The 17,902-nt window shown below is 41.1% G+C and overlaps 1 protein-coding gene across 4 annotated transcripts in view; it reads right to left on the reverse strand.

Annotated features, from left to right (window-relative positions):
• The window catches only part of nbeab (neurobeachin b), a 199,255-nt gene that overhangs the window by 40,405 nt on the left and 140,948 nt on the right, over positions 1-17,902 (reverse strand). For all 4 annotated transcript variants that reach the window (XM_013911568.1, XM_013911567.1, XM_013911566.1 and 1 more), the window contains 3 exons: positions 1,545-1,662; positions 1,351-1,453; positions 531-646 (listed from right to left, as the gene is read on the reverse strand). In XM_013911568.1, the coding sequence (XP_013767022.1) occupies positions 531-646; positions 1,351-1,453; positions 1,545-1,662 (337 nt within the window). The remainder of the gene's footprint in view (positions 1-530; positions 647-1,350; positions 1,454-1,544; positions 1,663-17,902) is intronic.

A 17,902-nucleotide genomic window follows, 5' to 3' on the forward strand; every position in this document is an offset into this window, starting at 1 on the left:
CTCTTGCCTTCCCTGTTAGTTGCAGTTCAGATCAGAGAGTCGACAACAGAACCTTTCAGCTCCGCAGACACACGTGTGCACACTCTCACAAAGCCAGGCACTAATTATCTGGAAAAATCTGCTGCGCCTGCTCTTTGCTTCAAACAGCATACTCCCATGAGCAGTGAAGTTTACAATGTTGAGCACCTCTTAAGACTACCATGGATTCTTAAACAAATACGACATAACTGAGGCTACTGATAGTAGCTTCCAGCACCACTGACACATAAAGTTTATTGATCGTGATAGCAAACCTTAAAGCCATAAGACTCTAATGGGGAAAGTTTCACATATATAATAGATTAAAACTCTGCGATTTCACCGGTTGGAAATTTTGTCCGGATAAGGAAGAAAACAAGTCAGAATCTGTCTCTTTAACTGATGGCTGAGAAAAAGAGAATATATTATCACCGTACCTTCTGCTACGTTCAATTTAAGCAAAGAAATCTCAAAGTTGCACAACATTAGAAATTCAATACATACAACATTACCTGATATAGTGTTGAGAAACATGAGGTACTCAAAGTTGGAGATTTCTCTCCTCTGCCAGCGCTGGGTCATGTTGGAGGATTTGAAAAGCTGACGAGGAGTGGCCAGGGAGATCCGTCTGGAAAAAGCATTTAAACAATAACTCAATATCCACAGGATTAGTGCTAGCTATGGATATTTTATAACTTGATTTTATTAAAAAATTTGAACTTAAAAAAACAAAACAAAACAACAACAGAAAACCTGTATATGGAACTGAATTCAAAGGATTGGCTGCAAACCGTGACATTATGACATTAAAAGCCAGTCTCAGGTCTTAACACTACTACTCAGTTTTAGAATTAACATACTGAGATGAAGGATGCATAACAAAATGGTATTCATAGCTGTATATCTTTTATTCTAGCACATTAAGTGAATGCCAGTTGGTAATTAAAAAACCCTAAATCACACAATTATTCAAGCTGAACTACAATGCAGGATGCCTTTCTTGACATGCACAAAATATCCTACAAGTTGCCAGTTTTGCGGCAGTAAATAAAAAGGCCTATTAGCACCATTGGAGTCTAAAGGGAATCTTTTTTCCTGTGGTCATTGGCCTGGCTGCAATCCTCTTGTATAGAGTCTTCTGTCAGAGAATTAGGTCAGCTCAGTCAGGGTCAGTGCACATCCACTTCAATGACTGGAGCAATGGGACTTCAAATGACTCTACTGCAGGCCAGTACTGCACAGACTCTTCACCACACAGCACAGATGAGGTAACAAGGCCATAAAATAATTCTAAACATTTAACAGCATTTTGATTGCTTTATTTCAACTTACCTGGCTTGTGGAAGTCCATAGCTGGTACCCACACCCACCCGAGGGAGACTGTAAACGACTTTCTTTACTGTGGCCTGGTCAGGAAAGTTGAACATGACCGATGCTGCAAAGAGTAAAAGATAACACTTATTATATAAAAAAAAAGGGAAATAAGCACTTCAATTTTAAATTCTCTAAATTGTTACTGCATTTACTTCTGTTGGCCATAAAGACCTCCAGCGCTGTGTTCTGCAGGAGATAACGTCTAGTGAAGACTGCGCGAATTTCACTGAACATCCACTTCCCATGCAAGCCCTCAGTGTATGGTAAGACCTGCAAGGTGAACAAGAGAAGAGAAAAAATGTCCTGTGGTTATTGTAGCTGTATAAATCAAAATATAATGTCAGATGAAGAGTGAAATAGACTACTGATGTCTTTATTTAGCAACCAAAGGATCGGAATGCAGTACGTTGCAGATATGATGAAAGGTGTCAAAGCTGTGAGGAGACTGTAACAGAGCACTGACAGGAAAACAAACCTGAGTAAAACATTACTGTACACACTGTTTTGTTTTGGGGGGTATTTTTAGTGGAAACCTGTTTTCATGGGCACCACAAATACAATTATTGAGACAGGAAACCTTTGCCTGCTACTTGCAAACTAATCCCTCTACCCATTAGGCTGCTAAGAAGAATGCTTAACTAGGCTTGCAGGCAGGTATAACAGGGTCAAAGCACCCTGATGTAATTGGGACTTGGAGCTTCACCAAACCAAGGCAAAGGAGAGGCCTCAATATCATACCAGTATCAGTTCTTTCATTGCCTTTTTCAACTTGTAGCTAAGAATTAGTGAGACTGTATCACACATTACATGGCACAATTGGTACAAAACATGCAGCTGTGTACAGACTGTTGAATGTTTCGCAGTTTTTGAGTTAGTTTAAAAGAGTCATTGGTGGAAAGGCAAGCGGTCAAAGAAATAGCCCCCTGGGTCAATGGGATATACATAATCAATAAAAATCATCATGGCAGGAAAAAGAGAGAGAGAGCAGACAAAGAATCATTAGTGTATGCAGCACCACCGGGGGCTGCAGGTCCACACACAGAAAGACAAGACAGTTGTTCTGACAGGTGAGAATGGTCCCCTCACACACATTTCTCCCTCCTTCCATCTCACTTCCCCCTGACTGAACAATTTTGTCTAACAGTATGAGCCAGGGAGCAACCTCATCAACTCCCCAGGTTATAATCACACATAGGTTCAGTTCAGAGAGTGCGTGTGTGGGAGAGAATAAAGATTTAACAGGGCAGTAAGGGGGTGAGGCCCTACAGTGTGTGTGTGTGTGTGTGTGTGTGTGTGTGTGTGTGTGTGTGTGTGTGTGTGTGTGCGCGCGCGTGTGTGCGGACACGTGTGTGTGGTCACGGTGGTGGGGGTAGAGATGGAGAGAATCAGAGTGAGCTGGGTTAGGTCTGATGCTAATGCTCATTTAAAATAGTGACAGGCTGGAAGAGTGCAGCACAAGCCGAGCTCCCTTAATTTCTCCCTGGAATAGCTCATGCCCGACCTCCGTGCCACATCCAAAATCTCTTGAGCTCAATTAAAATTGGATTAGGTGGAGATGCTGGATGTGCAGCCCAGCATCTCTGGTGTTCTCCTACCAGTAATGCCCCTGCTTGACACCTCTGCAACCCCCAACTCAAACAGTTGTCATAGAGACAGCACGGCCCTGAGGAGGCAGCGTGCTGACTGGAGGGGGATAGAAAAGAAGGGAGGTGCGATGGAAGGACTACTAGGAGCTGGAGGCCAGCAGCAGTTCACTGGGAAGCAGGTTATCTTTTATGCCCCCTCCCACTCTGTAGCCAGATGTTGTGGAAGCAGTCTTCTGAGTGCAATGCTGAAAGGCAAGTGATACAGATAAGCATCATGGGGAGACTACAACAGCTTACTCCATCAAAAGACTAGTGAGGTGTTATGTGAATACAAATTAAGTTATTCATATGTCTAGAGCCTCTGAATGGTTTGTCAGTTTTAGTACAGTCTTTATTCATTAAACTAATTTCTTGTTTTAATTTACCAGTAGCTTGTGAATTCTCCACCTTTATATCATGCATTATAAAATAATACTGTAACTATAACAGCCATGGAAGCAATAAAACATAGTGCAGGTTCGTAAGTATTGAAACATAAACAGCTGTAATATTCGGTCTCAAAATTGGTTTTCAATGAAATATTTTAGCGCGGGCTGATTTTGGTTAACCAGCTAACGCAAACATTTTGCTGCCATGACAAAATACAGGGCAAAGGGCCAGCTGTCAACAAAAGAGAGGCTAAAGAGGAGAAAAAAAGAGCCGATTTCAAACGGCCCAGATCAAAAAATTTGTCATAACAACAAAGCTTTGGTCTAAACCAACACGCAGGGGCCCCTGTAGACTTGGGGATTTGACAAAGCCCAGCCCTCATTTTTGGAGGCCCAGCTGTAAAAAATGCCATTTAATGAACCTGTCTGCTGAAGCTGTCCCCTGCCTGTCAGAGGTGTCAGCCAGTGACAAGCGCTGGGGACGGCCGCCTCCAGTCACAGACAGGCCTGCCAGCTGGAGACTTCGGCCCCAATCTAATCACGCCACCAGGAAGGGACCGGCGCTCTGCTCTTGGTCTGTCACGCTCAGGGCTGGGGGAGCGGTGAGAGGGTGGGTGAAGGGGTCTGGTGTGGCCGACAAGCACAGCCTTTTGTTTCCACACAGGTCCCTCCATGCAGGCTCATTAGGAGGCACAGGCGCATGCGCTACTTTACCAGCTGCAGCATATATCCCTATCCTGTATAATAGCCATAATGCAATTTAACAACTCTCTGCTTGTTTTACGTTATTCCTTCTCTCTGGTTTCCCTGATGTGACAGAGGGCAGGCCACGTTCTGCACGCAGAACATCATAGAAGAAAAAAAGAAAATATTTTGACAGATGAGATGAGGAGAGGCACAGGTGACACCAGTGTTTAGGCTGAAACTCATATATAATAATGTGCAGATGCTCACACGGAGCACATCATGTTTATAAGCGACAAGAAGCCACTCCATGTATGGAAATAGATTCTAATCATATTTGACTTCCGAATAGCTTTACCCCCACATTGACTGAGACACAATGACAGATGTTATTAATAAATCTAACGAAGCATTTTCTTTAAAACCTGATGCAATTTTCTCCCATACGGAACAATCTACACCCCCCTCCACTCCATTTACACCAAAATAGGAAAATATTATAATTCAGTGAGACCTCCAAGCCAGCATGACTGATATATTTATATGAGACTGTGGAGCATACTGACAACCTGGTATCACAGCACCTCTGCTGCATTCTTCTCAGATTTGTCTAATAGGCTTCCACTATAAAGCCTCACAACTGCATGGTCCCAGGCGGCCATAGAGAACAGTGAAGTGGAAGAATAAGGGGAGGATACGAGAGGCAGTTTCATTTTGAGTGATATGACTACTCCCCGAGGAGCAAGTGGGATGGATTTCACACATGGCAATTTGGAGGATCAGCACACACTGCATATACTGTATTCAATGGCTGACCCCAGGCAATATGGGCCAAATCTGTGAAGAGGTTGAGGAGCCAGAGAAGGCACAGAGAAAGCATGAAGCCTAGTAACAGGGAGAGCAGAGAACAACTCTGAGTTAAGTGGGAGATCATTGCCAGCCTAAGACAACATGGAAGACTGGGCAAAAAAAGAAATAAATCAATAAAAATGAAATAATGTTTATAAAAAATTACCCAACTCGTCCACTAATCTATATCTAAATTAAAAAGGAAAAAGAAAAGTGAAAAAGAAAAGCAAGCCTTGCATAGACTGTGTTATAGCTAGCATGTACATATGTTTCCCATACTTGCTTAGATGGCAAAATATCACCCCTGAGATTTCCCTCCAACCCAAAACAACAAAAATGACTCGAAAAATGCAAAAGCCACAAAACACATTATCACAGACAGTTGCTTTGTGATCAGCAGAAAGTAGTTTCTATGAATACACAAAATAGTTTGAAATGTAAAATATTTCCTGAATAAAACCATATGCACAAAAAATAGCCCCAACTTTGACAGTTTTTTTTAAGTTTGCAAAGCCAAAGCCAAACTCCACGTTTTTATTTTAACTTTAGTCCCTTTTACATCCTGCAAAGATTCATAATATATGCCTGAGCATCAAAGCATGTTTTTATCTGATCTGTCCTTAATGTGACAACTGTTATGAAGTGTAGAAATACAAAAAATGTAAAAGATTCCCCCAGATTATTAAAAAAGAAAAAGAGCGAAAGAGAGAAAAAAAATCCACGTAGTGCCTCTCCGAGAGACCCGTATCTCAACTTCAATAAAGTAGCAGGCTTCTAATGCAGGTATTGGGAGAAAACAAGATACAGATTTGCATAATCAGTGTCACTATACATTTGGGTGGTAGCTGGAGTGTGGCAAGATGACACAGCTCTGGTGCTCTGGCAAGACCAGTGGGATAAAGGAGATGAATATGCATTAAATATGCTGGCAGTTCACTGCCCAAAATGTCCAGCCAAGTTTGTCAATAACATTCATGTCAGAGATAGTATTTCACGCAGATTAGCAGACCCTGCAGTGCTGTCTTCAACGCTGCCATGGTAGGACAGGTGGGAGGAGCCCCTGGTGCAATATGCAATCGTGTCTTAAAGAGTAAAAGCTCAGCCTATGTGGAAACATAAAGCCCCAAGAAATCCAATGGGTAAAGAAAAAAAAGAGTAACTTAGGCTTGTGGTTCTCTGCAGCAGTGATAGAAAGTCTGGCATCAAGCCACCAGAAGGTTTGGCGGTTATAAGAAACAAATCATTCTAAAGTGTACGAGCCCTCTTTAAATTACATATACGTTTAAATATAGTGTTGTTTCTTTTTAGATTTTAGATCTAGTTGGATGCCTTGTGATTGAAGCCTGATGGTGACGCCATGTTTACACTTTTGCTACTTTTATTCAAGACTACAAAGTGGGAATACAATATTTAAAAAATAAATAAATAAAATGAATGCAATTCCTGATAAAAATCACAGTTTTGTGGATCATATTCTTATTGTCTAATTTCATTTTATATCAGGGTTCAGTTTGTTAGGAGACTATCAAAAGTTTGGAACATGTGTAGGAGGGAGCAAGTTTGAAAACAAAATGCTTGCACTCTTTGGAAATCAAAGGAGATCAGGCTGTAATTTAGCATTCAAGCTAACATGAGTTATCTTTGTACAAGTGTTACTATAATGGAAAAAAATGTGCTTAAGAATTTTCTATGAAATATGTTTACTGCCTACATGATTGTAATTTATGAGCAAAACATTTAATTTCCTGGGTTTGTTTGTGAGCAAGCAAACGATAGAATACAACATTTAAAGCTTCGTATGGAAAATGATCACGGTCAAATGGTGAGCCACCCATAGCCACATCCACAAACATACTTAGTCAGCACATCATCCAGATAAAAAGCTTTGGGGATGGTTTCACTAAGGAGCTTGAGAGAAGGGATGCAGTCATTTGGTGTTGGGTCTTTTCAGCAAGCTTTTCCTAATGGGACGTTTTCAGGGACTTGTCAGCCTTAAGATGACTGAAATCTTCCTGGCCTGGGTACCAGCTTCATCTGGCTGCCACTGAGACTGCCAAGCTGATCGCTTTAAATTCTACTTTTCTTTTCCTCTTATTTTCCTTTCTTTCTTTCTTTTTTTTTGGTTATGTGTGGGAGGAATAGAGGCTCAGAGCAAGACAGAGAAAAAGAAAAGAATAAGATGAGGATGGAGAGGCAGAGACAGAGGAGAAGAGGGACAGAAAGAGCAAGTGGTTAGACGAGAGGGCCTGATGAGCAATGAGCGCCTCACTCGTCCTCAATTAATCTTGTCTTTCTACCTTTGCTTTGGCGCTTCCCTTGGCACCAAGGTAATAATGACACCCTCATCCATTATCCTTTTATCCCCCTTATTCACAGGGAATTGCTTAATAATATGTTACAGATTCGTCCTCCTTCATATAATTCTTTCTGTCATTCGCAGTATATCATCTGGAAAACACACAGCCCCCTTTCTGCTGGACGCTGTTTGAGGATTATCGCGGGTGACACCTTCGGGATGCAGCCAGAATCTGGAGCATCATTTTTTCAGCCATAAAGTGGAATTACCCTGACTTATCTGTCATTGCCAAAAGCACAACAAGCCATTCAGGGCCAAAGCAAAGGTGGAACAGGTTCTTATCGGCTTCTCTGAACGAGAGGGCTTGTAAATTTATGCTAATGAGGGCCTTTGTCATCCAGGCTCACCCCTTGGGGCTGAACGGGACTTGCAAGGGATGATAATCTGGCTGTTGAGTGCACTAGATAATTTGTACTTTATCCTCATGTAATTATATAGTTTAAATCTTTTTACCAATGCTAATCCTTCAACACGAGGAAGTGTCTTAGCCGTGTCCATGGTTCTTAGCAGCACTAGTTAGCGTGCATCTGACTCCCTCATAAAATCACGTAGGAGGAGTGCAGCGCTGATATAATTACTCTGACTTTCTGTAGCCTGTGCTGTGAATCCTCCTATCATTTTGATCCACCTTAGCAGCCAGGCAGTAAGCCAAGCTAGCAGCCTGGGGGTGTGGGAGACAACACAGGGAAAGGTGAAAACATTGTAGCCTGACTGAAGAGCTCTTTCCATTTTTTGTCAAGAGTAGAAAAAAATGACAGGGTGAAGAGGAAAATGAGGTAAAATTAGTTAAAGTAAGTGCAGTAGGGCAGCTTCGCAGAGCTTTTGAGGTCCCTCTGCTGTCCAGTGGGACTCCACGCCATCTCTCGTGCCTGCCAAAGCCGACAGCCCCTGACAAGCTGCTTGGCGTGCTGTAATTTGACTAATTACACTGGATTAGACCATATTAATGCAAGCTGTTTTCTCCAGGGTCATTGACCCACCCAGTGTGTCCCTTGCTGGCTTTCCTCAATTCTGCGTAAACAAAAGAATCTCAAGAAAATAAAGTAGATTTTTTAAATAAGCTTTGAACATGTATCAATTTAACTGATGTTATTTTTATAATGGGAGAAACTGCTACAAAGCATCCACAGCATAGAAACTGTGAGATGCAGACTGCACTTTCCTGGGGCACATCATCACAAGGTTCTTTGATAACAAACCAAATCTTTCTCCTCCTGCTTTGACTCTTTGCATGGAAAAAAAAGAATCTCAGAGAGGTACCATAGTTCATGAGATTTTTACAGAAACAGAAGGGGTTGGGAGTTACTAAGAATGGCATCAAAAAGCAGACAACAAGGAAAATGTAACTTTGAATTTTGTGATTTTGACTTTTAATTTTCGAAAAATATCAGGACGAAATGTGAGTAATGAGGCACTGTGAGGTTTAGCTATGTGTTCAAATGTTTTCCTAGGGAAATTGCGTTTTGAAATCTAAAAGGAAATAAAAGACACATTATTTCATCTGGAAATAATACTCAGAGAACCAAAAAGCATACTTAATTGTATAAAGACTGATGGGGAACCAACTCATTTGCATTTGTAAAAATCCACAAAGAAAGAGGGGAAATGAGCCATACGATATGTGTGTTTTAATACAAATGCTCTCTCAATTGTACCAAATCAATTTGAATTCCACACAATAGAGAGGCAGCTTCACTGTTTGTATGTGTTCCTCTGCCTTGAACACGGTGTAATAATAGTCTTAAACCATGTGTTATAAAGACAGAATACCAAAGAGGCTTACAGCCTTAGTTTCATGAAACATTTAGGTAAAAGTTCCAAAGGCTGAGGATGATGAAAGAAGGTAAGCTTGAAAATGGGCTTCTGGGATCCACAGCCCTTATTGTACAGAAGTCACATCAAATTAATGCTGAGGGCCATTTGCAGCCTTTCTTCTGCTGAGCTTTTCAGAACGGATTAAGCTATGAAAACTCAGAAATTACTAAAGCACCTATTAGGCATTAAGCTTACCCTTTCTTCTCTTTCCCTTTGAAAGTCATTGAATGTGCTTCACTTCACTTGTAACACAATTCACAAGTTGTTTGCATACTTGAAAGAATAGCAATTTGATGAAATTTGTCCTCTGAAATGTATATTTTAGACTTGCTTCTTACTATTTCTTAGCAGGAGAAAATTTACTTCTATACACATTTTACACCGTTTACCCTTGTTTTACCCAGTTATTTGTTACTTTACAAAACTGCATATTATACAAATTCATCCTGCAGTTTCACATAGCGGTGTAAGCATTTTGCTGATAGTTTCAGTGTTTTCGCACTGGAGAAGAGCTGCTACTGCTGGCTTTCTCTCAGGCTTTCTGCACCCTGCTTTGCTCTCTGAATGCTTCTTCAAAGAAGCGCGGGGAGTGCATGAATTGTAATTATGGCTCCTAAAAGGATTCAAGAGCAACCGAACGATGGCACTTGAGAAACAGGTCGTGTGGAGTTAAACGGCTGTCAGACACTCAAAGCACAGCAGCATGTGAACAAACCCACAAAGGCTGGACAAGTCCACTTTTAGGGCCCTCCTGCCCACTTTTTCTCTTGGGAGGGAGGGGGGGGGGAGATTAAAGATCAACTAAGTCCCAACTAAAGACCCATATAGCTTTTCCTCATCTTCACTCAAATTCAAGTTTTCAAGAAGGTTCCCGTTTTCCAAGTATGAACCTCAACCTGAAAACAGTAACAACTAGTTCAAGAGCTGTTTAGATTTGACTCATAGATTTTTAATCAGGGAAAATATTAACTTATAAACAGGCTATTATACAGAAAAAATAAATCTTCTTACATTTCAAGGTAAATGAAACAGCAGGAGTGCAGCATATGAGAAGGAGAAGCAGACGTGTGAGAGATCAGGTAATTGGTACCACCTGAGAAACCACTGTAACCACAGTGTCAGATTATCCGACAATCTAGGCTTCACAATTATGGAAAGTATCATCTGCGCTCCCCAAACAGCTTCAATGACTCACCAGGGCACAGGACCCCTCGCTTCACATTAAAGAGACCAGCCTTCAGTCAGGACCTTCAGGAACTTCAGCCCCAGCCTACTCCCTGAAAGCACCCTTAAAGAAACCAACCTGCAGCGTGAAGTCCCTATGCATGACCCTTATTAAACTCCTAATTGGATTGAGAGCCACTAAGAAAAAAAAAATTCAACATTGTTCATTCAGCTGAGATTTTCTTTAACATTCCTTCCAGTAGTTTGCTCCTTCAACAATAACATTCAAACTCGTGTCACTGAAAACCTTTTTTTCCCCTTTTCAAAACACAAGCAGATTTTTTTTTAAATAGGAGTATAGGCAAAACCTTATTCACCTTTTTTTTCATGATGTTCAGAGCACTATTTGATTTTCACAGGGTGCAAGTGACAGGCTGAAACAAAGCTCAGGGATGCCCATTGTAAAGCCTTTCATTGTTGTAATGGTTTTAAAATGGCTACAAGCAGGGCCCTATTCACTAGTGACCAGGCTACTTCACTCTCATGTTTATATCCAGGACAAACTGTGGACTAAGTGGGAACTCTGGAGTCAGCTGACAAGTTTACTCATACCTGGAGTGCTGGACTATCAGTGCCTACAGAGGTTCCCTCCACATTTACACTAATTATAGAGAATAAATAGTTCCATAACAACAACATCAATCAAGTTCATTATGAAAAACAGCATAATGACAATAATTACAATAATATCTCATTAAGAAAAAGAATAAGAGACAGGGGAGAATTAATAGCAGACAGGTGTACAACACACTGCAATTATGGAACCTGAAATTAGTTCATTGCCTCGAGGCAAACACAAGAGAAAGGGAAGGTTGTGTGCGCGTGTGTGTTGGTTGGTGGGGGGCTGGTTTTAGGGCTGGGAGTAGGACTGATAGAGGGAGGCTCACTGACAAAAAAAGGAATTGCAAATAAGCAAACAAAAATGTCTTAAATGTGTAAATTAGAGAGAAAAATAAGAGGGAAAAGCAGCTTTTCCCTGCAGACTGGTTCCTTAGATGAGAAAGGAGCAGCGAAACGTGATCAAGGGGAGCCGTGGAGCGGTGCGGCAGGCGTCAAGATGAGCACTCAGCCAGCGAGTGGCAGCTTCTCCTTTTCCAGTCAATCATTCATTACAGAGCCAAGTGCTGTGGAGGAGTGCCTCCTCTTTTTGACCTATCATATTACTGCCTCTGTAAACTCCTAATCCCCCCCTTCGTTAGATGGTGTCAACAGCCGACATGCTCACTCCCTGCCGCTGCACTCCCTGCTCAGACACCTCCCAAGCCCTGCCAAGACCACAGAATTGACACTCTAATAAAATCGTTTGAAATTTAACGAGGTAGAACAGCATAACTTTATCCGTCTTTCTGGTACTCTTACCCACCTTTTCGACTCGTTTTTTTTTGTAAATCGTTTGAAAGACGCACAGAAAAACCATTGACTAATTAGTTAACTTTGACATTTTGTTTCACTATAAATTTTAGATACATTTAACTGTAAACAACCTTAAAAAAGTCCTGACTTTAGGTCTTCAATCTTTTATTGGCTGGACTGAGAGGCCAGTCATTTTTTTTTTTCTTTTTTTGCCTTGAGGCTGTTTCTAAGCAGGTGAAAGCCTGAAGGCAGGAACCTGCACATCAGCACTTCTTCGTCCATCATGACTCTTTCATGGCGACCCCATCTCCCGAGCTTCTCTAATAGAGCCCAGTGAGATGACTACAATAATGAGTCCAACAGATAAAAGCCCAGCAGGACAAAGCAACATTCAGATACATCTTCACATACACACCGGCACAAATCTGGGAGTATCTCTGCAAATTTTGTTATAAAAGTAAACAAAAGAATCAGGCACATGGTGCAAAGCAGGAAACCAGATGAAATATCTGTGTCTTGGCTGAACTCCAAAACTAATTTTTCTAGCAATTAATAAAGCCATGCAGATCACAAACAACAGAAAACAATCAAGTTCATTACAGGAGCGTCCAAACATATCACAGCTGTCCTTCACACACTGACCCTTTTAAAGAAAAATATTAAAAACATACACACAGTCCAACAGATCCAAGTGCATATGGGTTTAGGTAGGGTCCCAATTTAAGCTGACAGATACCAGATAGCAGATACTCAAGGAAATGACAGCACAGATTTAGGATGGTTCTGAGTTTAGCTGAATGTGACAGTGCCGCAACAAAACTATTAAACATGAGTGAAGGCGAGTAATGCTAATATTCTTTATTTCTTAATAACATGTAGCACATAAGCCTTTGTAGTCAGTCAGGATCTTAAAATATTGCACCTTATTGGGGGTATATATGCAAATTGGTGAGATAAACTTTGTCACACCTACCACGTAACATGGTTTAAGGGATGTTAATTACCGTATAAAATAAGCAATTGGCATCCGGCCCCATATGTCCCACTTTTTGGGTGAGGAAGATGGAAATGAGGTGGGGTAGATTCGATTGTGACATACTCGCCGTCTGTGCTCCACAATGTGTGCCTTTGCCAGTAACAGGCTAATATTCAGCAGAGCTCACCACCACCAGAACTAATGAAAGTAGACAAAATGTCTCTGCTGCCATCTTTGTCTAGCATCCGCTCAGGGTGAGCCTCCCTCTTTCCCTCCTCTCCTTTTCACCTCCCCTCTTTCCCCTTGCTCTTGAAGGGAGGGTGACAGCAGCATAAAATGGTGGCGAGCAAATGTGCCTTCCATGTGGCAGCAGCGGTGGGGGTGACAGGCCAGGCTGAGGCCAGTGCTATCAGCAGTGCATGGCTGTTGCTTTGAACAAGCTGGATGGTCGCCATGGAGGATCAGGGTAGAGCTCATGAAACGCCAGCAGTTGCAAACAAAAGCATCTCAATATCAAATCAAGAAAAAGACCAGCCACCCTTGAGAGAAAACTGCTAGGTCTTTGATGAATGGAAACTTTGCTGTTTACTGACACTTGTTAATAAGTGACCGCACATCACACCATTATTCTGGTTTGTTTTACGGCCTTTAAACAAAACTGATTCAAAAAACTGCATTTACTGACATTGTATTTATTATTCAGATTTTTTTCACTGTGTTGTAATTTTAATTTAATATATAAAATATTTATATATGACTTACAGAGCATCTAGGCATACTTAAAACTACTGAACAAAGCAAACTCACTTCATCCAGCAATTAGTGCTTGAGTCTTTCAGGGGGTTGTTATTTAACCCAGAGCTCTGAGGATGATGAAGCAAGGGCATAAATCACAGAGTGAAACAAGGCAGACTCCTCGATTCATTAATGGAAATGATCTGTCAATATGCTGGAGTCAATTCACACGTGTCAGCTGGGCTCAGCACACAATGGCCCAGCCAACTTATGAACTCCCTGCACCACTCCAACGAGTCCATAAAACAACTGGCAACGCCGCTGGGGAGCACCCCGAGACACCACCCTCTTGCACAGACCACCAGATGACACAGATGGGGCGAAACCAAACAAAGACGAGAGTCCCTTTGTACAAAGACGGACCCCTTTCAAAAGCCATTCATGCAACAAATTGGGGAAATCTGGCCATGCAGCACTTTGGGCTTGCTCTTTTATTAGCATGAGCCTTACGTCACAGTAAGGGAAATCAGATTTATGGCTCTCTGCTACAAAAAGTGGTTAAAATTAAGCGCAATTTTAAGAAAGAAATAAATAAAGCTAAGTTAACAACAGTTTGTTATCCAGGAACAGCTTGTTCTGCTCTAACTGAACCACGGTGTTACGAGCCGAGTCACTTTTTTAAAAATTACATTTTGCTGCATTGCACAACAACAACCAAAGCATCAGCTAAAGAACCGCTAATGAGGAAAGCTACACAAAGGCAATGCTGAGCCTTGCTTTCATGTCTTCTCCTCTGGCGCTGATGGATTATTTGGCTAAATATAGAGCTAAAACATGACATAATTTTTATTGTCAAATCATCTTGACAAGCTTGTAAGCAAATGTAACTTCAGACTTCGCGTTCACTGCATCAGATAGAGGTGCAGATATCACTGATTCTTCGCACTCACGGGGAATAATGCCTATTAATAACAGCCATGCACAAGGTACTGTAGGGGTAACTTTAAACAGCTTCAAGCTTTAGCACTTTCAAAGAAGGCCCATCAGTTATGCAGGTTTATTTCCATGTAGGTCATTAAGTATGAGCACACAAGCTTTCTCTTGTTAGTCCCTCTGCATTTTTCTTTTCTTGTTCTTTCTCAGCTGCACACTGGTGCTTCTGCAGCAATCTGCATAGAAAGACATTTGTCATCATTAGCCCTGCTCTGACAGTTGGCACCCGGTACCTCAGATCACTAAGACTGGCAATTATGAACCCTTCATCCCTTATTTAGGCAACATCACCTAATTTCATCACAGGCCTCACCAACAGCATTTGATTACCAACACCCCCAAACCTGCAATATGCCCTCGATTCTTGCATTTCCTTTGTTTTGTGCTTTGGTGTACTCCTACTCCCAGATCACATGACACGTGGGAGAGAGTTGAGTTCATTCAATCTGAGATTTGAAATTACTTATCATACACAAGGGCCGTACGGAGGCCCGCATATGAGCATCATGGGGTCAGTGGGCAGATGATTACAGCACCCACTTTTAGACGGTAGACATCTTGCAGACATTAAGATTAATCACAGCGTTGTTGCTGAATGGCTGCCTTTAAGCACAAACAAGGTGGAAATCAACAATAAAGCAAAAACAAAGCAGCTAAACAGAAATGAAAATAAGTGCATGCTAACATATAAACTGTTCAAGTCTTTATGACCTAAACAAATCCAGTTTCTAGAAATCAACAATAGGAACTCATGTAGAATAAAGTAATAAAAACCAGGTGCCCTAGTTTCCAACACACGAAATGTTTAACAACAAAATACCAACTGCAAACTGATGCAAAATGCTGATAAAGCGCAGCAGCACTGTCACTGCATCTGGCCAAATGCATAAAATGTGTATGAAAAGGTGTGCTGAGCATTACGTAAGATTGCATGTTCGTTTTAGTAACACAAACCAGGCATTTCTCTGGATTGTTACTTTGGCAAACAAACTTGAATTGTATATATATATGCAAAATTCATGCAAATACATGCATGTAATTTATCAGCGAGTCTGACAAGCGTACCATATTGCAGAGGGGAGGGGTGAAGGGCCAACTGAAGCTGAGACAATCAATTAAGTTTTATAATTTACACTTTTCTTCGTCTCTCTTTTCTCAGAATGCTCCATCAAACCAATACATTTGGTTATTTCTGTGTGCTGAAGCTTACTGCGAACAATGCCTGTTGAGGTTACCGCTAGAGGGTCTCCGGGTGCCCTCTGGCCATGTGCTCCAGCTTCCTGACTTATCCAAATGAGGCTGCTAATACACAACAGAGAATAAAACAAATGAATGGACACAATCCAAAGGGGGTCCACAGTGAGGCTCCAGGCCCCAAAATTAACTGGCCTCCTACAGAGACACCATATTGCGTGGAATAATAATGCTCCATTATTAAAAATCCCAATGACAATTTCATTTTGTGACAAACAAAATTACAGAAAAATGTGTCAAAGTGAGTGACCATCCCATGAGTATATTATTTCTCACAGTTTGAGATCCAGCTATGTCACATAGCCGAAGTGTCACTGCTTTTAATCTGATCTGTACAAACAGATGCCATCCTCTTAAGTCCACTTTGGCTAATCCGTACATTAAATCGGGAGCTAGCTGGTTGAATTCCCTTTGTGTGGGAATACTGCTTGAGAGAGAATCTTTTTTCAGACTAAAAAAACCCCAGAAACCTAATGAAATTACATGCGTCAGACTTTAGTTGTGTAACTAGATTTTTAATAAAACATCATTCACAATTACAACGTCAGTAAGAGGATTGCTCACCACAGAAATCTTGATCCAGTTTGTGGATCGTATTATTAGGTAATGCAAAAAATTGAGCTGAAACACACATGTGTGATTCTTTAAAACTCTGTGAACAGAGCATTGATTGCTATTTTCCCAATTTAAACAAATTTTCAAAATAATTTTTAATGCATGATGCTGTGTGGTAAATAATACATATCTATACAGCAGCGTAAAGCACGCAAATGACTCTGGCGTCACTTGGTACAACATGACTCCCAGTCACTCAAAGCGGCACTCATCTGATCAAAGGGCAATTATGCAATCAGACGAGTACCACTGAACTTATGCCCATTTATGTTAATATGATGATCGGTCTTTCTAGAAGAAAGGAGAAAAAAAAAAGGAGAAAAAATGCATGAGTGTAGAGGCATGCTCTTTGAAAACAAAGAGGCCTTCAAAACAGGGTCACATGCTTGTGCAAAATTAGGGGAAGTAGAAGTCATTGTATTGATTTACACAATCATGCATGTATTTTGCTCGGTCAGAAATAGGCCTGTGCTGGAATCACAGCCCCATATATTACATTGGAGGGCCTTCAATAGCCTAGCGGCATGGTGAATGAAGCAACAAAGATTGCAATGTAGTAATGGTAAAGATATGGGTAAGGAGACTGAATTGTCTTAGGCTAGACCTGACAACTGCTGGGACTGTCATGGGACTGCAGAGCAGGTTGAGTTACTGTGAGATCTGTGCAACCACATGCTTTAGATTAAGAGGTGATAATCTCAATGAAAATCCTTGCTTCTATCACGCATAGGGACGAAAACTGGAGTACAAACTCAAGAGGTGCAACTGGATTCTGAGGTATCTCACTTGGAGAAAGATAGCCTGGAAAGTGAGCCTAGTCTGGTTTCAATAAAGAACAAGTACCTGCTGAGCTGCAGACAGTGGGAGAGAGTGAGAGAAAAGACTATCAAAGCTCGAGAGGGGAAGACTTTTAGCTACCTCTCATGAAAACGTTCAATAACGTCCTCTACAGTCACCAGAAATATGTCAATAAGAATAAAACATTTAAGTTGTAAAATGTAGTTAAAGTTACCACAGTTAAATGTGGTGAAAACTAGAATAAAATAATATTGTTATTATTTAGTGTTAGCTAGTCTCAAACGACTGTATTTAAAGAAAGTAAAAAATAAAAAGAAATCTACCCAAATCTGTAATTTCTGCCTAGTAACAGTGTGAAATTATCACAGAGGTTTACCAAGCAGCTACTGGCAGTGTGTTCATGACAGGCTGTGCTGATAATGGGAGTCACCTATCTATCAAGGTCCTTCGTGCACACACGCCACCTCCCGCTCAGCTGCATCCATGTAGTTAGAGCTGGAACTGACGAGCAGCGGTTTGCCCTCATAATGTCTGGTTGTGTGCAGTTCAGGCTAGCAGAGATGAGTGTAAATGACTTTTTGTTGCTTATCTGATCCACGCAGCATCATCTTTTTGAAGTCGTCTTCAAAGCGTGCACTGTATTGTGAGATTGAGTGCCAGTGCAATGATGAGAGCCAGAAGAGGGTTTAGTGCAGATGTAAGCTCACTTTATTGAGGGTCATGGCACTGTGTATAAAATGCACATACACATGATAATTATTTTGTTTATATTTACTTTTTTTATTTTTCATTTTCAAAATATTGCAACTGTTTATTTTTTCCCTGGATTTTTTTTTTTTTTTTT

Source organism: Pundamilia nyererei, unplaced genomic scaffold, assembly GCF_000239375.1.
Source record: "Pundamilia nyererei isolate P.nyererei 1_Seehausen unplaced genomic scaffold, PunNye1.0 scaffold00066, whole genome shotgun sequence".
NCBI lineage: Eukaryota > Metazoa > Chordata > Actinopteri > Cichliformes > Cichlidae > Pundamilia > Pundamilia nyererei.